Here is a 25,441-nt window from a genome sequence, read left to right on the forward strand (position 1 = left end):
ATACAAGAAGCCAAAAGAAATACCATTTCTCAGTCTGAAAGATGACATGATTCAACACGAGTAGAATTATTAAGAAGGAGGCTTTATTAGACTCAATTACACATGTGATGGTTTATCTAGCTCTCACTTACATTTTAAAAATTTGCTTGAAAAATGATTTCACATTAATTTTTATTTCTTTTGGAAACCTCCCATGTGCAATTTATTGGTAGTGCCTCTGAAGAACAGAATTATTGATGTTTGGCTGATGTTTCAGATGATAGAGGAGGCAGAAGACTGCTACAAGTGAAGGTGTGTGTATGGTCTCAAAATGTCAGGATGGTGCGGACACTGCAACAGAAAATAAGAGATAGAAAGTGTTTTAGTGTTTAGATAATATACACTCTTCCATGTGAGAGTACAAAGAGCATTCAATTTGTCTCTTTGAAAAGCTGTCTTTGTTTCCTGCTATTCCATTCCCATCCCTAATGCACTCAAGTCAAGTAAAAGGTCAGCTCATCTTTTTGCTGTTGTCTTTCTCCAACCTGAACCTCAATTATAACATCATTTAGGCTTCATGATGTATTAGATTTTCAAAATATCTCCTTTGAGAGTCTACATTCCCTATATAATAACAAACACAAACAACAACTGATAATTACATGTAATAAGTTCATGCTATCTGTCACTCTGTAGATGCTCATCATGTATTTTATCATTTAAACCTCTACTTAAACAACACTATGTGGCAGGTTCTAATATTATTTCCATTTTAGAGATGATAGATACAGAGATGTAGAGAAATTTGTACCTTACTTTAAAACATACATCTAGTGTGGGTTCCTGGGATTTAAATCCAAATACAAAGTTGCACAAATTACAAGATGATAGATAATGTGCCTAAAAGTGCTGATAATGTAATAAAGTTAAGGCCATATTGAAATTTTTAACAGAGCTTAGATAAAGAAATGCTTAAGAAGACTTAAAAGTAGGAAAAATGTTGATTTGTGTTTGGAGAGACTTTATTCTTGGGAAGATCAGAAATGTAACATTTTACTGGAACTAATGTCCTTTCTAAAAACCATCTTCTGATGGATAAATACTTTATAAAAAGGTGATCTTTGTATCTTAAAAAATTATTAATATATATGTATATATGTGTATATGTATATACACACATATATAATACACACATATATATGAAAAATGTATATAGATAATTTAGAAACTAAAGGACAATATAAAGAAGAAAGTAAAAATAACCTGTAATCCCACAACTTAGAAATAACCAATGTCAATATTTTCTTGAATTTTGATTATCTTTTTTCTAAACATAAGTAAGTTTTTATTGCTCTGATTGAAAACTTGGAACTGTATTGTAGGTATAAGTTCTGTGTTCTCTACTCTATAACCTAAAATTACATCAGGAGAATTTCCCAATTTAATGAAATCATTTCCTTCTAAATGGCTTAATTTATTTCTAGTAATGTTTGGAATTTATTTAATTGTTCCTTTAATGTTGAACTTTTAGGATGTTTCCAATTTTTGCTATTATAGATAATAAACATGCTTAAACATATGTACATTTGCATATCTCATAATTTCTGTAGAATAGATTCTCAGAAATGTAATTCTTTGGACATAGGATCTAAGTTTCTTTTTTTGAGGTTTCTTATACATATGACCAAACTGCTTTCTAGAAAGGCTGTGATCTGGTACTGTTTGGATGCTAGTTTCTTTCCGTCTTCAATAATATTTATCAGACCAAGTGTCTAGTATATGTTATGTGTATGGCTGCTTAAGAAATAGTGTTTAAAACCAAAAAACCTCATGAGAAGAAGTGTGAAGTCACAGAGAAAGCAGAGACTATGGAACAAGAAGGTGGGAGTTAGGTAAAAGTGCCTATTACTAGCTGTGTCTCATTTACAAATGCCAGTGATGAAATTCTTCTTTTTAGGTGTTTGTAAATGATTAATATTAGAGGTATAAAATGGAACTGACTTGTTTTTGTGAGTTTTGAAGAAAATGTAGATTTAAACATTTAAAATAGCATTTTGTACCCTTCTTCTTTGCAATAATTTTTATTTGTGAAAAATCCTTTGTAAATGGAAAAAAAGAGTAAAAGTAATAGTCAGCATTTTTCCAAAAAAGTAATATGTATAGAAAATGATGCCTATACAGCTCCACTGACTTCCATAATGAGTTTTTGGATGTCTGGAATGTAATTTAAATTAGTAGCTATTAATAGTCATCCATTTTAAGTGGCCAGGCAGGGACCGGGATAACTCCATGTTATATGACTATGTGTCTCTGGTTCTTTTTCCTTGCAAAGCAGAGAAATCTCTTGTGAAGATGGCAGAGGGTCTGATCATTCAGATTTGCTGTGACCAACATAATTTGGCTTCAGCAGAACAGGAGATGCAAAGCATTTTAGTTTCTTGCAATATGATCTTAAGTGTTCTACATGCAGAGACTGAACTGGGAATAGAAAACCAAGGCACTCCATCCTTGCCTTTCTGTCATCCTTCTACCTTTTTTTCTCTGTTAGTCAAACCCCACCAAAACTTAAAATCGACCTCTTTCCAGAGCGAAGCAGGTCAAATCCTTCATTTATTTTTTCAAATGGTAAAACATGGGTAATTAATTGATCCAGTGGAAACTTCTTAGCCATGAAATCAGTCACAAGTTTGGGGACAGATTCTTTACTTTTGAAGCCTGAAAAGAAAGTGACATCAGTGTTATATTCATCCAGATATAAGCAGAGGATTAGAGACAAGACTTTCTACATAAAACTTAAATGAAAGTTGATAAAATGCCCACAGACTACTGTTGCTGAGGTTAATAAGAGAGTGTGTTTCAATTTCCTTCAATTCAATTTCCTTTTGAAGTGATTTGACTTTTTAAAAAATCTCCCCACCCAACAAACCAGAACCTTTGGTTATTAGTTCTCTCATAGAGAAATTATAGTACAGATGGTTATTCTCAGAGTCAAGATGAAAATTCAGCAGTTGTCTACATCTGGGCAGTGAGTGCAGACATAAATTGTTGCTATGTATTTCCTGGATCCCCCTAGGTATCTCAGTGATTATGCAGTCACCAGTATCAAAAGATATGATGCTGAAAGATCCTAGTCAGTTTATGGGGACACCGTTAAAGTCTATCTTGGGATGTTTGGGGTACATTAGTTCCACATCTAGTTGATCTGGAGCCTATAGATACAAAGGAATCTTAGTGTATTTTTAAACTACGTTGCATTTTAAAGCCTGGTCTTGTCACTTGCAAAAGGGAAGAATTCCTGCCGTTAGTAAGAATTTGGCCCTCAAGCCTAACCACGTACCACCAAAAATAGCTCCTTTCCAGGTACGTCCAGTCAACAACAACCCAGGGTTCATAGAGATATTTTGGGCATTAGGAGGTACTCCTACAATGACGCTTACACCATATGCTTCTTGACAGCACAACAAGGCAGACATCTGGAATAAAATTAATAATTAGCATCATTAAAGTGGATTCTATGGTAGTCCCTATTTGTGATACACAGTATTTTGTGCTATTAATCTAGTTAAATTGTGAGTGTGTGGCTGGAAGAGATTGGCTTTTTCTTCACTTCCCATTATTTCCTAAAGCCACTACATGTGGCCTTAGAAATGCCAAGAAAATATTTTTGAATGAAACAGTAGATGAATGAAATTGTATGTTTTATGTAATTAAGTCATCTCTAGAAAATAATAAAGATGCAAATGTCATTACACATATACAATCTGATTCTTCAAATAAAGGTAATGTTTATCATAATGTGACCCCAGAGCAATCTGAAATGGTTAACTCATTTTTCATTTAATTATTAAGTAGATATCTTGCACTCAGTACTTTGAACCAGGTATTTTAATGGTGAACCAGATACATGGTCAGTTACATCATCAATATTTCTCTCTTCTCTTGATGGTCTCCCTTTTTAATGGATCCATATTTCTACTGCCCATTTCTAATTGGGAACTTTTTTCCTAATTTATGTACGTTTACCCTAAAGACCATCCCCAAGAAAAAGAAATGCAAAAAGTCAAAATGGCTGTCTGAGGAGGCCTTACAATAGCTGTGAAAAGAAAAGAAGCAAAAAGCAAAGGAGAAAAGGAAAGATATAAGCATCTGATCAATGTAAAGAAATAGAGGAAAACAATAGAATGGGAAAGACTAGAGATCTCTTCAAGAAAATTAGATATACCAAAGGAATATTTCATGCAAAGATGGGCTCAATAAAGAACAGAAATTGTATGGGCCTAACAGAAGCAGAAGATATTAGGAAGAGGTGGCAAGAATACACAGAAGAACTACACAAGAAAAATCTTCATGACCCAGATAATCACAATGGTGTGATCACTCACCTAGAGCCAGACATCCTGGAATGTGAAGTCAAGTGGGCTTTCAGGAGCATCACTACAAACAAAGCTAGTGGAGGTGGTGGAATTCCAGTTGAGCTATTTCAAATCCTAAAAGATGATGCCGTGAAAGTGCTGCATGCAATATGCCAGCAAATGTAAAAAACTCAGCAGTGGCCATAGGACTGAAAAAGGTTCATTTTCATTCCAATTCCAAAGAAACGCAATCCCAAAGAATGCTCAAACTACTGCACAATTGCACTCATCTCACACACTAGTAAAGTAATGCTCAAAATTCTGCAAGCCAGGCTTCAGCAATACATGAACCGGGAACTTCTAGATGTTCAAGCTGGTTTTAGAAAAGGCAGAGGAACCACAGATCAAATTGCCAACATCCTCTGGATCATCAAAAAAGCAAGAGAGTTCCAGAAAAACATCTATTTCTGCTTTATTGACTATGCCAAAGCCTTCGACTGTGTGGATCACAATAAACTGTGGAAAATTCTGAAGAAGATGGGAATACCAGACCACCTGACCTGCCTCTTGAGAAACCTGTATGCAGGTCAGGAAGCAACAGTTAGAACTGGACATGGAACAACAGACTGGTTCCAGATAGCAAAAGAAGTACGTCAAGGCTGTATATTGTCACCCTGCTTAACTTCTATGCAGAGTACATCATGAGAAACACTGGGCTGGAAGAAGCACAGGCTGGAATCAAGATTGCCAAGAGAAATATCAATAACCTCAGATATGCAGATGACACCACCCTTATGGCAGAGAGTGAAGAATTAAAGAGTCTCTATGAAAGTGAGAGAGGAGAGTGAAAAAGTTGGCTTAAAGCTCAACATTCAGAAAACTAAGATCATGGCATCTGGTCCCATCACTTCATGGCAAATAGATATGGAAGCAGTAGCTTACTTTATTTTTCTGGGTTCTAAAATCACTGCAGATGGTGACTGTAGCCATGAAATTAAAAGACACTTACTCCTTGGAAGGAAAGCTATGACCAACCTAGAAAGCATATTAAAAAGCAGAGACATTACTTTGCCAACAGAGGTCCGTCTAGTCAAGGCTATGGTTTTTCCAGTAGTCATGTATGGATGTGAGAGTTGGATTAAAGAAAGCTGAGTGCCGAAGAATTGATGGTTTTGAACTGTGGCATTGGAGAAGACTCTTGAGAGTCCCTTGGGCTGCAAAGAGATCCAACCAGTCCATCCTAAAGGAGATTAGTCCTGGGTGTTCATTGGAAGGACTGATGTTGAAGCTCAAACTCCAATACTTTGGCCACCTGATGTGAAGAGGTGGCTCATTTGAAAAGACCCTGGTCCTGGGAAAGATTGAGGGCAGGAGGAGAAGGGCACAACAGAGGATGAGATGGTTTGATGGTATCACCAACTCAATGGACATGAGTTTGGGTGGACTCCAGGAGTTGGTGATGGACAGGCAGGCCTGGTGTGCTGCAGTTCATGGGGTTGCAAAGAGTTGGACACGACTGAGCGATTGAACAGAATTGAACTGAACCCTCGTTTTGTTGAAGTATGATGGGAAAAAATCATTTATTTTCAGGTTGTATGCCATGATTTTTTTGAGTGAACACATTTATCACCCCACAAAATTACTAGTGTTTTTTTTTCAATGAGACCATTTAAGATCTCCCTCTTAGCAAATTGGAGGTATATAGAACAGTATTATTAACTGTAGGTAATAACACTATAGTAACCATACTGTACATGGATGTCTCTAGAACTTCCTCATAACCAAGAGTTTGTACTCTCTGTCCTCTACCCATTATTCCTTCCCTACTTCTGGCAGCCCCTGGCAAACACTGTTCTACTCAATGGTTCTAAGAATTTGATTTTTTTTAGACTCCACATATGGGAGAGATCATACAATAATTGTTTTTCTGTGTCTGGCTTATCTCACTTTGCATAATGTCCTCCAGATTTTCCCCAAGTTTTTGCAAATGTCAACACTTCTTTTCTATGGCTGAATAACATTCATTCATATATATACATATATACAATTCACATATGTTTACTATATATATGCCAAAGAAAGGCAATGCCAAAGAATGCTCGAACTACTGCACAATTGCACTCATCTCACACGCTAGTAAAGTAATGCTCAAAATTCTCCACGCCAGGCTTCAGCAATACGTGAACCCCGAACTTCCAGATGTTCAAGCTGGGTTTCAGAAAAGGCAGAGGAACCAGAGATCAAATTGCCAACATTCTCTGGGTCATCAAAAAAAGCAAGAGAGTTCCAGAAAAACATCTATTTCTGCTTTATTGACTATGCCAAAGCCTTCGACTGTGTGGATCACAATAAACTCTGGAAAATTCTGAAGGAGATGGGAATACCAGACCACCTGACCTGCCTCTTGAGAAACCTGTATGCAGGTCAGGAAGCAACAGTTAGAACTGGACATGGAACAACAGACTGGTTCCAAATAGGAAAAGGAGTACATCAAGGTTGTATATTGTCACCATGCTTATTTAACTTCTATGCAGAGTACATCATGAGAAATGCTGGGCTGGAAGAAGCACAAGCTGGAATCAGGATTGCCAGGAGAAATATCAATAACCTCAGATATGCAGATGACACCACCCTTATGGCAGAAAGTGAAAAGGAACTAAAAAGCCTCTTGATGAAAGTGAAAGAGGAGAGTGAAAAAGTTGGCTTAAAACTTAACATTCAGAAAACTAAGATCATACCATCTGGTCCCATCACCTCATGGGAAATAGATGGGGAGACAGGGGAAACAGTGTCAGACTTTATTTTAGGGGGCTCCAAAATCACTGCAGATGGTGATTGCAGCCATGAAATTAAAAGACGCTTACTCCTTGGAAGGAAAGTTATGACCAGCCTAGATAGTATATTGAAAAGCAGAGACATTACTTTGCCAACAAAGGTCCATCTGGTCAAGGCTATGGTTTTTCCAGTGGTCATGTGTGGATGTGAGAGTTGGACTATAAAGAAAGCTGAGCGCTGAAGAATTGATGCTTTTGAACTGTGGTGTTGGAGAAGACTCTTGAGAGTCCCTTGGACTGCAAGGAGATCCAGACAGTACATCCTAAAGGAGATTAGTCCTGGGTGTTCATTGGAAGGACTGATGCTGAAGCTGAAACTCCAATACTTTGGTCACCTCATGTGAAGAGTTAACTCATTGAAAAGACCCTGATGCTGGGAGGGATTAGGGCTAGGAGGAGAAGGGGACGACAGAGGATAAAGTGGTCTGATGGCATCACCTACTCGATGGACATGGGTTTGAGTAAACTCTAGGAGTTGGTGATGGACAGGGAGGCCTGGCATGCTGCGATTCATGGGGTCGCAAAGAGTCGGACATGACTGAGCGACTGAACTGAACTGAACTGATATATATATATATACACATACCTCACAATTTCTTTATCTACTCATCCATATGGACATTTAGGTTGTTTCCATATCTTGGCTATTATGAATAATGATGCAATGAACATGGGGATGTACATGTCTAAGATAGTGATTTTATTTTCTTTGGATATATTCCCAGAAGTGGGATTGCTGGATCATGTTATAAAAGATCTATCTTAAATCTTTTGAGGAGCATTTATACTGCTTTTCATAGTGGCTCTTTTACATTCCCACCAACAGTGCACAAAATTTCCTTTTTTCCACACCCTCTTCAACAGTTGCTATTGCTTTTTTTAAAATAATATTCATTCGAACAGGTACAAGGTAGTAATCCCTTTGTGATTTTGATTTGCTTTTCCTTCTAATTAATGGTGTTCAGTTCAGTTGCTCAGTCATTTATGACTCTTTGTGACGCCATGGACTGCAGCATGCCAGGCTTTTCTGTCCATCACCAACTCCCAGAGCCTACTCAAACTCATGTCCATTGAGTCAGAGGTGCAATCCAACCATCTCATCCTCTGTCATCTCCTTCTCCCACCTTCAATCTTTCCCATCATCAAGGTCTTCTCAAATGAGTCAGTTTTTCCCATCAGGTGGCCAAAGTATTGGAGTTTCAGCTTCAGCATCAGTCCTTCCAATGAACACCCAGGACTGATCTCCTTTAGAATGGACTGGTTGGATCTCCTTGCAGTCCAAGAGACTCTCAAGAGTCTTCTCCAACATCACAGTTCAAAAGCATCAATTCTTCGGTGCTGACCTTTCTTTATAGTCCAACTCTCACATCCATACAGGACTACTGGAGAAACCATAGCTTTGATTAGATGGACCTCTGTTGGCAAAGTAATGTCTCTACTTTTTAATATGCTGTCTAGGTTGGTCATAGCCTTTCTTCCAAGGAGCATGCTGTTGGCCAAAACAGCCATATAGCTGTTGGTCAAAATGGGCATGTTTTAAATGTGCTTTGCCCTTCTGTGAGCTTTTATTTATTTATTTATTTTTACTCTGAAACTTAAAAAGAAAGCGTTTTCCCTCCAGTCAGATTTTTAGACACGTGTGTAGTAAGAAAGTTGTTTAGGAAAACACCCCCCCCACCCCAGAAATATATAATAATTGATCCTTTGATTTTGAAGTATGATACTTGGAAGATCAGAGAACCTCAGGACATGTGGCTATCAGATACTTAAAATAATCCAATTCCACAAGAGAAAATGGAGGAAAAACCATACTAAAAATGGTACAAGGAGCAATTGACAGCCTTGGAAAGTGACAGCCTTGGAACATCAGTCATCTATGGAATAATTTTTCCTGGTCAAGGCTCTAAAGTGCTTTACTCCTAAGGTGCTGCTTCCCATTACCAACACTGCTGGGACTTACTGGAGAACCTAAAGAGGGAGATTGTTTATGTTGGTCTCTGGGTTTTTTTTTCATTAGGATTCTAGAGAATTCTGGTTAGGGGGAATGTAGCTAGAGATGTGTTCTCTGTTGCGGTTGATGATATCTGTTATTATTTGAAGGTAGTATCATGTATGGGGTTTCCCTGATGGTCACACAGTAAAGAAAGCCTGAAATACAGGAGACCTGGGTTCGATCCTTGGGTTGGGAAGATCCCCTGGAGAAGGGAAATATCATGTATATTTTAAAGGTGATATAAGTTTTGCACAATTGGAAATGGTACTTCCTTTTGACAACACCAGATAACATTTATTAAGAGCTTAGCACTGACAGGTGGCACTTGCCAAATATGTTACATGTGTCATCTCATGTAATCCACAAATAACACTAAAAGATACATATCACTTAAAAATTTTAAAATTTCTTAAAAATTTCTGGTGGGAAAACCTGTTGACCTTTTGAATTATTCAGTTCAGAACACAGATTTGGATGTTTTTTAGGTACCAGGCACTGTGCTGTCTGTTGTGGTAAAACGGGGCATATTTTCTGTTAATAAAATGATAGGGAGCTTAAGGTTGCTCTTTTTTTTGGTCAAAGTATGGTCTTTGAAAAAAAGAATTCATTAAAACACACAAATATTGTTAAATCATTTTTTTGTTAAGAATGTGTTGAAAAATCAAACTTGCCAACTTGAGAACAGAATTTATATTTTTTATATTTACTTGAGTTTCAATTTTTAAAACTAAAAATTAAATTTATGATGGCTCAGTATAAACCCCCTTTCCTCTCTAAAAAGGACATGATACTCATGACGGGGTTTTTTTTTGACTGATGGAATGAGATTCCTCATCATAATAAATTAAGCAACCCAGGTAACAAATAGGAGATGGAAAATTGCCATAGTTTTAAAAATATTCTTTATATATAATGTTTATATTCCACCACATTAAAGAACACTCTAGAAGGCAGAAGCTGATGTTTTGAGACATTTCAAAGTACATACCATGGTGTCAAGCCGACCGATGACTTCAAATGAAAAATCCACACCTCCACCACTCACTTCTTTCAGCACCTCCTCAATGGGTTTCTCGTAGTCCCGAGGGTTGATGCACTCAGTGGCACCCACCTGTTTGGCCCTTGCAAATTTATCTTTGTTGATGTCCACTGCAATGATCCTGGCTGCTCCGGCTGCTTTGCAGCCCATGACAACAGACAGGCCAACTCCTCCAAGGCCAAACACAGCACAGGTGGAGCCCTGGCTGACCTGTGTTTTCAGAAAATGTGAAAATGGATTAAGTAATGATTGTTAAGGGCTTCCCAGGTGCCCCAGAGGTAAAGAATCTGCCTGACAATACAGGAGATGTGGGCTCGATCCCTGGGTCAGGAAGATCTCCTGGAGAAGGAAATGGCAACCCACTCCAGTATTCTTGCCTGGGAAATCCCATGGACAGAGGAGCCTGGTGGGCTAGAGTCCATGGGCTAACAATGAGTCGAACATGACTTATCAACTGAACAACAACAAACAACAACAACAATTGTTAGAAAGAGCCTAAATTGTATAAAGTATCATGCTTTGTTTCTTGTCAGAAGTTACTCAAATTATGTCCAACCTTTTGTCAAAACTTCTTTTGACTTTAGCTGCCTCACACTTGAAATGAAGGGTTTGAAATAGATTAGTGTTTCTCTAATTTTCCTGGACATTAGACTCACCTAGGGAACTTTAAAAAAATCTCAATGCCCAGGTCACAGTCCATAAGCAATTAAATCAGACTCTGCTGGTAAGTGGAAAAAGATATGCAACCCACTCCAGTATTCTTGCCTGGGAATTCCCATGGACAGAGCAGCCTGATAAGCTTCAGTCCATAGGGTCACAGAGGGTAGGACATGACTTAGTGACTAAACAACGACAACAGCTCTGCAGGTAAGACCAAGTCTCCAAGTAACTCCAGTGGGAAACCCAAGCTGGGAGCCAGTGGACTGGATGACCATTGAGCTCTAGATGCTAGTGACTCCCCTCTTGAAGAAAATCTAGTGGTTCAAATCCATTGATAGCCAGCTTCAGTCCATCACACATACACAAACACAATTCTAGGGAAATTAAATAATGAATGGAAGAGAGGAGAAAATAATCCAATTGAGCCCTCAATAATTAACACCTTGGTTCAATAACTTTCAGTAGTCATGACATAAAATGAGGGCAGAAATAAGCTGTGAAGCATAGAAGAGTTATCCCCAGCTTAAGCAAACTTAACAACAGGGGAAATTTAACAAGTAATTTCAAGATAATACAGCTTGAGATGAATGTGTTCTTAATGGGTCTTTATCCCTGCTTTAAAAAATACACAAATGAAAAATAATGCAATGAAAAGCTGGTTTATATTTTAATAATGGATGAAATTTATTATCACAAGTACCCTTGGCTTCTGCTCTGTGTGCAGGTTCAATTAGACGATCTGTTCAGATGATGCAGTTGTACAAGAGACTTAGTGCTAAGGTCACAGAAATTTGGAAAACACGTGCTCACAATAGTTTAACTTACCTAAGGGACTGTTTAATAAACCTAGTCTGTTATAGTCAGACTTCACTGTGGGTAAAATGTTCCTCCTGTCCCAAGTAAACATTCTGTGGGGGTACGACACCACTTTTTTACCTTAGAAAAATATGAGGCTTGTGATTGTGATTTAAATGTGTTGGTAAATGTCTACTATGGTTTATGATTCATCAGGAGTTTTGAGGAGGCTAGTCACAGTTAATATGTCATATTAACTATGTAAGATTTGGGGCAAATGGCTTTATGTCTCTGGGTGTCAGTTCATAAAATGAAAGGATACTACTAGATTTCCAACCTTTTAGGAAGAGGAGACTTTAAAGAATTTCTCCTTAAAACCTACCACTTCTGAAGTTTGTGTGTGTGTATGTGTTCATGGCTGGGGAGTAGGTAAAGCAGTGGAATAAATGCTTCCTGCATCATCAAAGCTTTATTGCTTTCATCATAGAGATACACAGAGTGGGTATGTTGGTGACCCTCAGTTTGGAGGTTTATCAGGATATCAGGTCAGACTCTGGAATCTCCTGTTGATCCTAATTCTGGGAGTAGAGGATACACAAACTAAATGCTCCTCATAGTGAACCCCTTCATTTTGTTTACTTTTGCTTCCTTAAAACTTAGCAGAACCTACTGTGCATGGCTCATGTAGGCACTAAATGAATGATAAAATGAACTCCTAGGTCTAAAATTTAGTAATACCATAAAGAACACATACAGAAGAATAATTATGGAAAACTACTTTTTCTTAACTAGTTATCAATAGCTTTTCATTTGTGATAATGGATAAATTTTCTAGGACATGCCCTCAATTCCTTCTGAGAGTATTTTCTACTTTTAATCAACATCCTCAATTCTGTGGAGCATAGCAATGCTATTATGGTAGAAGAGGGGAAAGCTTCCAATAAATCTGTGAAGAATGATCTCAGATTCCTGTGAGAAGTTGCTTTGCTTTTAGCTCCTGACAGTCTGAGTGTAGCCGGTTTTATCGCTCATTGTTATCCCCACCTTGGCAACATTGACCGCAGACCCATAACCAGTAGAAAATCCACAGCCAATGAGGCAGACTTTCTCCAGCGGTGAGTCTGCATGGATCTTGACCACTGACATCTCATCCACCACTGTGTACTGGCTGAAGGTGCTGGTGCCGAGGAAGTGGTAGATGGGCTTCCCCCTGCAGGTGAACCTGCAGGTACCATCGTCAAGGGTCCCCTGAGACCTGTTCAGGCTGGTCAATGCAACACACAAACACAAGAGGATATAAGGCAGGGGCACAACTAACGTGCAGACTCCTTCACTGCTAAGGAGAGTAACAGATACTCACCTTTGTTTCATGCAGAAGTTGGCTTCCGGGTGTTTACAAACATTGCACTTTCCACACTGGGGAACAAAGAGTGGGATGACTTTATCACCTGGGGGTGAGGATAGAACAGATTCTTCTTAAATTTCTACACAGGAATTAAGGAACTTAAGTAAGAACTTAAAGCTTACCCATATGTATTAGAGGCACTTGACTTCGAGAAGTCTCCAAGAATGGGGTCCTGTCAGCAATATGTCTTGGTCATTGCTTGTCAGTATTGTTATCAGTTTGGGTTTATATATGCTGAAGATGCCCAAAGAAAATGTAAATGTGGAAAACATGATTTTTCAAAGTAGTTGCACTGTGTTGATAGTTCTATTTCATTGTGTGCCCTTTCTTGTAGGGATTATATATAGATGATCTCATTTAATACTTAGTAATTAAAACTTAAATATTCTTACTACTAATATAAGTACAAATATATATTCAAGTTGTGAGCAATCTGCCATAGTTCTGCTAGATAATCTGGTAATAGTTTATAGTAATAGTATAGTAATAGTAATAATTCAGTAAAAATAAGAACCTCAACACCCATTTCCTGGCTTTTCAAAATGATTATGCTTATCTCCATTATGAAATGAATCCTTCTTTTAAAAAATTAATTCTTTTTTAAGGAAAACAAACAAAAATAAGACAAGTAAGAATTTAAGACATTCTTTTGAAAACCTCAACCCTCAATAATGAGTTAGACACTTTCTTTTAGGATAGGAACTGACTTTCAAATATTTGTAGCTGATGATTTGTAGATAATTTATTTTTACTTGTGGAGGGAGCTGGGGTGAAAAGTAGGGGTGTCATTTGTTATTAATAGATTTCTAACTATAGGAAATACTAAGAGCTGAAACTCAAACCAGACAACTTATTTTATTGTTTTTGGTTTACAGGTCAATTAAGTGTTTTGTAAGTAGGGAGGTCAAATCTACCAGCTAAAGTGATTTTTTAGAATTAAACATAATTTTTATTTTTAATCATCTATACTACTTATCTAAAAGATTCAGAAAAATAACATTTAAGAGGTTATATGCAATGATGGCACAGAAATTTTCTGTTTATTCACTGTTTACCTCTAAAAATATTTGTCTGTATTAATATATAATAATAGGATACAGTAATTATTCAAGAAAAATAGTACTTGGTAACCAGTCACGTTTAATCATGGTTTAAGGAAAAGTGGCCATATATTCAAAGGGGAAACCTGTGAATGAGCTCCACTTCCCACCTGAAAAGAGATTATGTTGATTCAATCCAGAGCTCACTATCCCCACTGTGTGAAGTCAGCATTGAACAGGTTCAATACACTGATTATGTTTATCTCCACTATGTCTAGACATGTTTTTTCTGTCTCATCAGTAGTTTTCTTTGGACCTGGTAGAAAACAGTGCTGGGCAACACTAACATGGGAATTAACTCATTATGAACTCTACCCTGGCAGACACTGGGTCTCTTTCAATCCCCATGTATTCCCAGGATCTAACATGGTGCCTGACATCTAGTAGGTCCTCAAGAAATACTTGCTGAAGGAGAGAATACAATAGTGCATGTATGCATACATGCCTGAGTCAGGCAGGAAGGGGGAAAAGAAAGAGACCTCTGTCCCTGCTCAGCCTTAAACACGTTCTTTCATCTCTCATCACTCCAGTGGCATTATCCAGGCTACATCAACTTGGGGCCCTGAACCAAGGCACATTTCCTAAGTGTGAATTCTCTACCTGGTTTTACTGTAGTCACCCCTTCTCCAACACTCTCCACAATGCCGGCTGCCTCATGGCCTAAGACCACAGGAAGACGTGTGACCAGAGATCCATTAACCACATGGTCATCTGAGCGACAGATTCCTGTGGCCACCATCTATGGGGTAAAGGGGGAGTTGATTAGGTTCAGATAAGATTATGACTGTCAGATGGACTTAACATACTCATTTTCCTGAAATTGCACTGAAGAATTGTAAAGCATTTTGCTAATAATTCCTAATCTTCCAAATACAATTTCAATTTATACCTGAACTTATTCAGCCTAATAATGCTCTACTTTCCTTTCATACATTAAATAATTTGGAGTAGTCTGTGAAATAATTGTTTACGAACTATTGAGGTCATACAATATGCAGTCTTTTTGATAGAAATAGAAAATGCAGATAAGAAAACAAAGTTACTTAAGTGCCACCACATAATGCTAATTGATTTTAAATGATTTATATTCCTTTGCACTTTTTTTTGGTTGTTGTTGTTTAGTTGCTAAGTAATATCTGACTCTTGAGGTTTCATGGACTGTAGTCTACCAGGCTACTCTGTACATGGGATTCCCCAGGCAAGAACACTGGAGTGGGTTGCCATTTTCTTCTCCAGGAGATATTCCCAATGCAAGGATCAAACCCACATTTCCTGTGTTGGCAGGCAGATTCTTTACTGCTGAGCCACCACATAAATTCTTCTTCATTTCATTAGGATTATACTGTACATACACTTTGGTCTCTTTTTAAAAAATTTAACAATTTTGATTTACAGCTTCCCTTGACAACAAATGTAATTCCACTATCTGGATGGCTATATTACAAGTGCTTTGGTTACTTTCATTGTTATATTCTGAAAAATTTAAACCTAAGATTAAATAGAAATGGAAAAAAATTTTACCTTAATACGAACTTCATAGGTCTTAGGGGGTGCAACCTCCACCTCCTCAATGGAAAATGGTTTATTGAGCTCCCACAGCACAGCTGCTTTGCATTTTATTACCTGAAAATTGAGCAGAAAGATGACACCATTTTTCCCCCAGCCTTGAATTCAGGGATTGTGACTTCGATCTTTTTACGTGCACCATCTAGCCCCATGTCTGAAACTTAATATTGTTCCATGAACATGAACAACCTCTGATTTGCAGAAAGAATAATAGTGACTTTTTATAAAAATGTGTGAGGCAATAACACAAGGAAAGAGAAACATAATTAACTATAGGGAGACATTGAGATAAAAATGGAATATATTCTTTCACGAAGAAAGATCATCATCATTTTCTCCTCTAACGGTTCTATTTCTTAATGTGGCTCTGAAATTGGTTGTTTATCTAAAGCTGCTGCCTTGTCCATGAAGTTCTAAATCACTATCATATTACTACCAGATTCAGGGTCTTCCCTGGTAGCTCAGACGGTAAAGGATCTGCCTACAATGCGGGAGACCCGGGTTCAATCCCTGGGTCAGGAAGATCCTCTGGGGAAGGAAATGGTAACCCACTCCAGTATTCTTGCCTGGAAAATCCCATGGACTGAGGATCCTGGTAGGCTACAGTCCATGGGGTCGCAAAGAGTCAGACATGACTGAATGAGTTCACTTCACTTCACTTCACCAGATTCAGTGTCTGTTTACATGAAACTCATTTCCCTCTTGCTCAATTCTCCACTTGAGCCAAAATGATTTGACTTTAGAATTCCTAAGCCTCCCAGCCTAGAATTTCTTTCTCTATTTGCCTGCTCCTTTGATTTCTCTCTCTACTTCTTTTATGGGCTACTTGTTTGCATCACTCATTTGAAAGTTAGACTTGGCAGCTCTGTTTTGTTATGTAATTTATGAATAGAGATTTTTTCCAGATTGGATTTGAGCCTAAAATTGTAGAGGTTTAAACTACACACACACACACACACACACACACACACACACTTAAAAATGGGAGAACTGTGTTTGACTTTCTAGCTAGCAAAGCTTACTTACACATGCTCTTACAAATAAAAGTCGAGCATATATGTTTAGTGATTGGTAATGTAGCATAAAAGTTGTCTTCACTTTTGCAGAGCTTGTGTAGTTTAGAGTTTTTTCTAAAGAGAATTAACAACATACTACAAACATGATAAAAATTCAATTGAAATTTATCTGATAATTTATTTTTACTATATATACATAAAATCCTCCCACTTTGCAAAGTGTTCATCATGGTCAATGCCACAATAAATACAAGAGTACTTGGATATAATACACTAATGGTAGGCACGTATTGAATAATGGGGTGCCAATGATATAGCAGGCACAAGTGGCTGTGTTGGGTGAGATACAAGTTAAACTTTTAAACTTCACAGGGCAGTATTACTGAATCATTAGTCTTATTTTTCAGATGAAAAGCTTGAGGCTCAACTGACTCAGTAATTGACGAGTACTTTTCCCAAAGTTACAAAGCTGAGTGTCCGAAGAATGAATACCATTTTATCTTTCACTACTTGATGATAGTAAAAGATTAACAAGAGATTAGAAGTTAGATAACAATAACAACAATAATAGCAGTGATTAATATTTAGTGAGTTATTTCTATGTACCAGGCATTATTTTAAATGCTTTCCAGTATTAGTTTATTAAATTCTCACAACCACCTTATGAAAGTAGGTATTATTACTATTGTCATTTAGCATTTGAAGAAAATATAATGCCAGAAGGTTAAACATAAGCGAAGTGTTATCATATAGCTAAAAGCTATGGATGTTGTACCTGAGGAGAGGGGATTGATTGCCTGTAATTTATAAGTTTAATTAATGCATTTGGCCTACGCTTTTGATCTCTGAACTCTGAGTTTTGAAAAATTAAAATTTTCTTTTTCTTAACTATTCTTCATTTGAAATGTAATATGCTACTGTAAATGCCAATCAGTAATGCATGAAAATAAAGTTAAAATAAGAAGACTGCCAATCGATCATCTGTATGATTTCCAACCAGTCTTATTGATATAGGCCTGTTATATATATATGACTGATATAGGCCACACCATATAGGCCTGCCATTATAGCAAGATATTATATTGCACAATTAACTCCTAACACAGCAAACCTACTAGAAACAATTGCACAGGCTTTTGCCATTAAGCAGTTAAACAACATGAATTGATTGTATTGAACAACCACGTGTATTTCTCTGTAGCTATAAGCACATTGAACAAATAAACATGAGTCTGTGGATGGCTTAGAACCAAATATATCTGTTCTCAGTGTAAATGGTAGTTCAAACTGTATCAGTATTATTATTATCTTTTTTTGGACAATCACATTGACTTTTGCATGAAGTTAACATTTCTATGGGAATTCCCTAAATTGTGCCATAGTAGGGCCCTTTAAAATCAGAATTTGCATGTTGATTCTGGTTTGCTTTATCTTTAAAAATGTTTTGCTTTTTGATTGGAGTATGATTGTTTTACCATGTTGTACTAGTTTCTGCTGTACAACACTGTGAATCAACTACAGGTAGACATACATCCTGTCCCTCTTGAATCTCCCTCTTACTGCCCACCGCCCATCCCACCCCTTTAGGTCATCACAGAGCACGGAGCTAAGCTCCCTATGTGCTGCAGCAACTTCCCACTAGCTGTGTGTTTGACACGTGGTGGTGTACATATGTCAGTGCTACGCTCGCAATTCACCCCAGCCTCTCCTTCCCCTGCTGTGTCCACAAATCCCTTCTCCACGTCTGCATCTCAGCTGGTTTGCTTACTTTTGATGATTCTAATGCTTTGAGATCAATAAAAGTTTTGTCACATTTAACTTTCCTGTATTCATAAAAAGAATGATTATAATTAAAGAGAATAACATTTATATTATGAAGAATTATATTACTTAAGTTATAAAGAATAACATATTTATATTATGATATCTTAACATTGACATAACTTCTTGATAAAAACATTTTATTTCTAACTTTAGACTTGAAAATTACTCATGATTGGATATAACTATTTCACATTTACTTAGTATAGGAGATATAGACTTTGATAGGTATAGATGCTCTGCATTCTTGTTAAAGATATTTAGGTATTGCCCTTCTCAATTGAAGTTTAATATACTTTTTATATTGAAGCATATATCCTAAATTGTACTTCAGTATTTCTAACTTATGTATTTATTTCTAACTTATATATGAATTTTGTTATTCATTAAATAGTGTATCTCTGTGTATTACATGGTTGCTTCCCAAGTGGTTCAGTGGCAAAGAATCTGCCCACCAAATGAAGGAGATGCAGGAGACATGGGTTCAATTTCTGGGTTGGGAAGATACCCTGGAGAAAGAAATAGCACAGCACTCCAGTATTCTTGCCTGGGAATTTCCATGGACAGAGGAGCCTGGCAAGTTATAGTCCATGGGGTTGGAAAAGAGTCAGACACAACCGAGTCACTAACATACAGGTTGCTGCTGTCCTGAATAAAGGAAACTTTCCTTTCCAGCCAACGCGAGTATTGGTTTTCAAGCATCAAGCAGTCAAACATGAGTATTACATTAATTAGAATAATTCTAAAAGTAAAAAATAATAATAATTGCCTTACTTTTCCTGCTGTGCTCATGTTTCTTCTTTTTTCTGCTTGCAGGAGATGTGAATTACAGACTTACAGACTCTTCTCTGTTAGCTGTGTCCAAGAGATAGATGGCACGGATTTTTATGTGCTTGGAAAGCACCCTGCTCCCCACATGTGATCTGGGATCTTTAAGCCCTGCCCATCAGCTTATTCTCAGACCTAGTCAAACCAGCAATAACAGGGCACTGAGCCAGCACTCATACATTAACTTTGTTTGCAATATACTCATTTCAAATAACATCTTGACTTCATTAGTTAAATATTTTCTTGTATGTATCTTTTTTCCCCTGGATTACGTATTTTTCCTCTCTCAATCCCACACAGGAAGTTCAGAGTTCTCTTTTCCCTTTGTGTAAACTGAGCTCCGACTTCAAATCTACATAATGCAGTTAGCAAGGAGGAAGAGTAAGAAAGCAGCACAAAAGGCATAGGACAGAGAGAGCTACACGCCTGGGGGATGTGTTTGCTCCAACACGCTCCCACTCATCACAACAGAGAAATCAGACACCAGTCAGTGACAGCAAAAGTGGCTTTTCTGCTCCATGCAGTATCAATCAGAACTGACTGAGACCCTCCCTGTTCCAGATATTCAAGTGGTACTGTGGGGTGACAATGATGGATAAGAAATGACCTCTACCCGTGCCAAGAGGCAATATGAGGCCATGGTTATAGCATGACCTTGGAGTTGAGCCGACCCTGTCCTTACTAGCTGTATGTTTTGGACTTGTTATTTAACTGTCCTTAGCCTTAGTTTCCTTATCTATAAAATGAAGATGAACAGTGGTGTCACCTGGAAAGGTTGTTTGATGAACAAGTGAGTTAATCTTCTTATAGCATTTAGTGGTTGGTGGTGGTGGTTTAGTCGCTAAGTCATGTCTGACTCTTGCAGCCCCGTGAACCTTAGCTCTCCAGGCTCCTCTCTCCATGGGATTTTCCAGGCAAGGATACTGGAGTGGATTGCCATTTTCCTTCTCCAGGGAATCTTCCTGACCCAGGAATTAAACCCAGGTCTCCTGCATTGCAGGCAAATTCTTTACTGACTTAGCTACAAGGGAAGCTCAAGGGACCCTGCCAAATAGGATGGCCTTTAATAAATATTAGCTACAGTGATCATCCATGAAAGTAAACTCATAATCTATGGGGGGAAAAGACACAGCAAACCAAGTCAGACGATCTGTGATATTCTATATCAGAGAGAGAGCATCCTGACTGAAGAACTCAGAGGAGGCTTTGTAGACCTTTCAGTTAGAAACTAAATAATGATCATTTTGGCAATTATTCAAGAAAACTCACTGTGAATTTCCTTTGGTATTCGTTCAGTGCAGTGAGTATGAGAAAGAGAATATGAGTTTGATTTTTAATAAATCTCAAGTCATTTACCAACAATTAGAGGATATAGTGCATTCAACTACTTAATTAGACTTAGTCTGTCAACATACGTTAACAAAAAGGGTATATTTCTCTAGAATTGTCAAGGGAACAACACTATCATCTGTTGCCAACTTTACATATGCAGTTATGGAAAGCCACACTACAGCTACACTGTCCACCCAGCAGAGAGGGTCGAAAGGTCTTCTGACTCACTGTGGTCTAATAATCATTGACTAGACACCACTTCTACAGGATGGCTACTACATTGCTCTCACTCACCTTGACTCGTAAAGGACAGCAGTGCAAAAAAAGGGAGTCTGACCACTTCTCAGCAATTCTGGGTGGTATCAAAGTGCCGATATGTCCCAAGCAATTAGAAAGACTCATTGGATTGACTCGTTTATAGGATAATGGAAGGATAGGGTATTGGGAATAATGTAAATTCTTAATAAATTGTTGGTTTATTTATGAGATATAAATTTGCAGGAAGCTAAAGGCCACAATTAGCTGAGCACCTACTATATTTCTAGAACTCCACTGGGAGTGTTTCATGCATTCTCACCTACAATCCTCAGAGCAATCCTACAAGGAAGATACTCTTTATTATTCCATTTTATAGATTAAATAAGAGAAACTCAGAAATTATAGGTCCCTAAGTATCCTTTCTAGATCAGAAATAGTGGCTTCAAGAACATCAAGATACTCAGGCTGATGTTAATAAGAATGAATGCATGCTAAGTCCCTTTAGTAGTGCCTGACTCTTTGTGACCCTATCTATGGACCATAGCCCACCAGGCTCCTCTGTCCATGGGATTCTCCAGGCCAGAATTCTGGAGTGGGTTGCCATGCCCTTCTCCAGGGGATCTTCCAAAACCAGGGATTAAACCCGCATCTCTTACACCTCCTGCATTGGCAGGCAGGTTCTTTACCACTAGCACTGCTTGGGAAGCCCATTAATAAGAGTGTTAGGGTATAAATATAATAGACAATCACATAAGCAGCAAAGGACAAGAAGTGAATTGTATATGGTATACCAGGGCTAACTGACTATTTCACATCTTTGATTCTCCCTCTCTCTTTGAACATAGCCTGGCCCTGGCTTCTATCTTTTAATTAAAGTCTCTCTGTCAAGCAATTGGGTCAGGTATTATTTTAGTCTGTCTCAGCTGCTATTAATGTAACAAAAATATCATATACAGGGTGGTTGAAACAGCAAACGTTAATTTTTTCTGGTTCTGGAGGCTGGAGAGTCCAAAGTCAAGGTGTTGGCACATTTGGTGTCAGGTGAGAGACTACTTCCTGTTCCTAGATGACCGTCTTTTCACTGTGTCCTCACATGGTTTAAGGAGCAAGGGAAATCTCTAGGGCCTCTTTTATAAGAGCACTAATCTCACTCATGAGAGCTCTACCCTCCTGACCTTATCACCTTCCAAAGGCCCCACCTCTAAATACCAGCAACTAGGGATTAGGTTCAAACTTACAAATTTTGGGGAATGCAAACATCTGTCTATATAGGTGCCCAGTCATGAAATAATCAGTAAAAACAGAGGGTTGAGGTTTAGCAGGTGTAGAGTTACACCATCTCTAATGGTATCATAAAGCTGGAAAGTGGCAGTGGCAGAATCCTAGCCAGGTCTGTTCAATTCAGAAGCCTATATTTTCCCCACTACTTTATAAAAATAAAGCAGGGCAGAACAGGGTTTGAGTAAGACATTTGTCTGTCCATAAAGGTAGCCCGTACATTATATAAGGCCCGAGAAAGAATACTTTATCTAGAAGGAGATTAGAAATCCAATTCAAATTCCTTATTTTATAGGCCAAAAGACTTGGCAAAGCAATGTGGTTAATATTTACTTAAAAGATATTTGGAAAGGAAAAAGATAACAATACTTCTCATGGTTGCATAAATAATCTAACAGCTTCAACCATTGTGGGGTTTGGGCAGATAAAGAGAGAGATTAGTAATAGCCAAACATTTATGTTGCTATGGCAATATGTTTAATCTGCTCAAATCCAATACCATAAATCAAGTATTTACTTAATATTTTACTTTGACACTGAAGCCAAAGTTAGTGAAGGAGTTAAAGTTATCTCTTTTTCCCCAAAATTAGAAAATATTTTGGCAACTTTGACCGCTGACCATGACCTAAAAAACATGTAGAGAATATTGAAATATTTGTTTGCAGATCTTGTGAAAGGTGTTGGGAAATAATCTCAGAGAAGTGTTAAGGCAAAGTCATGCAGATTTTCTTGACAGTTTTCCCTGAGTTTCAAACTTGAATGATCTTAATATGTAGGTGTTTTAGTGAAATATTGTAGATCAGTGTGCTGAGGTGTTATGTAAATATAATTTTTGAGATGATACAGAAACAAATATATTAAGTAATGATTTTTGATCAGACTTAAATTGAAGAAAGTGGGGAAAACCACTAGATCATTCAGGTATGACCTAAATCAAATCCTTTATGACTATACAGTGGAAGTGAGAAATAGATTTAAGGGACTAGATATGATAGACAGAGTGCCTGATGAACTATGGATGGAGGTTCGTGACATTGTACAGGAGACAGGGATCAAGACCATCCCCAAGAAAAAGAAATGAAAAAAAGCAAAATGGCTGTCTGAGGAGGCCTTACAAATATCTGTGAAAAGAAGAGAAGCGAAATGCAAAGGAGAAAAGGAAAGATATTCCCACTTGAATGCAGAATAGCAAGGAGAGATAAGCAAGCCCTCCTCAGAGATCAGTGCAAAGAAATAGAGGAAAACAATAGAATGGGAGAGACGAGAGATCTCTTCAAGAAAATTAGAGACACCAAGGGAACATTTCATGCAAAATGGGCTCAATAAAGGACAGAAATGGTATGGACCTAACAGAAGCAGAAGATGTTAAGAAGAGGTGGCAACAATACACAGAAGAACTGTACTAAAAAGATCTTCATGACCCAGATAATCACAAAGGTGTGATCACTCCCACTCACCTAGAGCCAGACATCCTGGAATGTGAAGTCAGGTGGGCCTTAGGAGGCATCACTACAAACAAAGTTAGTGGACGTGGTGGAATTCCAGTTGAGCTATTTCAAATCCTAAAAGACGATGCCGTGAAAGTGCTGCACACAATGTGTCAGCAAATTTGGGAAACTCAGCAGTGGCCACAGGACTGGAAAGTGTCAGTTTTCATTCCAATCCCAAAGAAAGGCAATCACAAAGAATGCTCAAGCTACCACACAATTGCACTCATCTCACAGGTTAGTAAAATAATGCTCAAAATTCTCCAAGCCAGGCTTCAGCAATATGTGAACCGTGAACTTCCAGATGTTCAAGCTGGTTTTAGAAAAGGTAGAGGAACCAGAGATCAAATTGCCAACATCTGCTGGATCATTGAAAAAGCAAGAGAGTTCCAGAAAAACATCTATTTCTGCTTTATTGACTATGCCAAAACCTTTGACTGTGTGGATCACAATAAACTGTGGAAAATTCTGAAAGAGATGGGCATACCAGACCACCTGACCTGCCTCTTGAGAAACCTGTATACAGGTCAGGAAGCAACAATTAGAACTGGACATGGGGCAACAGACTAGGAAAAGGAGTGTGTCAGGGCTGTATATTGTCACCCTGCTTATTTTAACTTCTATGCAGAGTACATCATGAGAAACACTGGGCTGGACGAAGCTCAAGCTGGAATCAAGATTGCTGGGAGAAATATCAATAACCTCAGATATGCAGATGACACCACCCTTATGGCAGAAAGTGAAGAACTAAAGAGCCTCTTGATGAAGTAAAAGAGGAGAGTGATAAAGTTGGCTTAAAACTCAACATTCAGAAAACTAAGATCATGGCATCTGGTGCTATCACTTCATGGCAAATAGATGGGGAAACAGTGGAAACAGTGGCTGAATTTATTTTTTGGGACTCCAAAATCACTGCAGATTGTGGTTGCAGCCATGAAATTAAAAGATGCTTGCTCCTTGGAAGGAAAGTTGTGACCAACGTAGAGAGCACATTAAAAAGCAGAGGCATTACTTTGTCAACAAAGGTCCGTCTAGTCAAGGCTATGGCTTTTCCAGTAGTCATGTATGGATGTGAGAGTTGGACTATAAAGAAAGCTGAGTGCCGAAGAATTGATGGTTTTGAACTATGGTGTTGGAGAAGACCCTTGAGAGTCCGTTGAATTGTGAGGAGATCCAACCAGTCCATCCTAAGGGAGATCAGTCCTGGGTGTACATTGGAAGGACTGATGCAGAAGCTGAAACTTCCAAATTTTGGCCACCTGATGAGAAGAGCTGACTCATTGGAAAAGACCCTGATGCTGGGAATGATTGAGGGCAGGAGGAGAAGAGGATGACAGAGAATGAGATGGTTTGATGGTATCACTGACACAATGGACATGGGTTTGATTGGACTCCAGGAGTTGGTGATGGGCAGGGAGGCCAGGAGTACTACGGTTCATGGGGTCGCAAGAGTCTGACTCGACTGAGCGACTGAACTGAACTGAATGATTTTTGAAAAATTAAGTATAGCTGATTTACAATGTTGTGCTAATTTCAGGTATACAGCAAAGTGGTTCAGTTATACATATCTATCTATCTATCTTTTCTTTTTCAGATTCTTTTCCCTTGTAAGTTATGACAAAATATTGAGTAGAGCTCCCTGTGCTATATAGTAGGTCCTTGTTGGTTACCTACTTTATATATAGTAGTGTGTATCTA

The 25,441-nt window shown here is 38.0% G+C and overlaps 1 protein-coding gene across 1 annotated transcript; it reads right to left on the reverse strand.

Moving 5' to 3' along the window:
• Positions 1-61: 61 nt before the first annotated feature.
• LOC110144519 (alcohol dehydrogenase E chain) lies at positions 62-19,437 on the reverse strand. The gene is made up of 9 exons (XM_020904459.2): positions 19,335-19,437; positions 15,679-15,780; positions 14,758-14,896; positions 13,013-13,100; positions 12,697-12,916; positions 10,147-10,407; positions 3,317-3,452; positions 2,556-2,694; positions 62-330 (listed from the first exon to the last, which is right to left on the reverse strand). The coding sequence occupies exons 1-9, from the start codon at positions 19,350-19,352 to the stop codon at positions 306-308; spliced, it is 1,128 nt and encodes a 375-aa protein (XP_020760118.2). The 5' UTR covers positions 19,353-19,437; the 3' UTR covers positions 62-305.
• Positions 19,438-25,441: the final 6,004 nt, after the last annotated feature.

The sequence above is a fragment of the Odocoileus virginianus genome, chromosome 21 (genome assembly GCF_023699985.2).
Source record: "Odocoileus virginianus isolate 20LAN1187 ecotype Illinois chromosome 21, Ovbor_1.2, whole genome shotgun sequence".
Taxonomy (NCBI): domain Eukaryota; kingdom Metazoa; phylum Chordata; class Mammalia; order Artiodactyla; family Cervidae; genus Odocoileus; species Odocoileus virginianus.

Bases quoted from the DNA above. Each gene is read 5' to 3' on its own strand.
- LOC110144519 (XM_020904459.2), bottom strand. The intron at 13,101-14,757 runs GTAGAGAATTCA...CCTCACCCCCAG, and splicing joins GGTGACTACAGTAAAACCAG to GTGATAAAGTCATCCCACTC. The intron at 2,695-3,316 runs GTACGTGGTTAG...CTTTCTTTTCAG, and splicing joins GAAAGGAGCTATTTTTGGTG to GCTTCAAAAGTAAAGAATCT.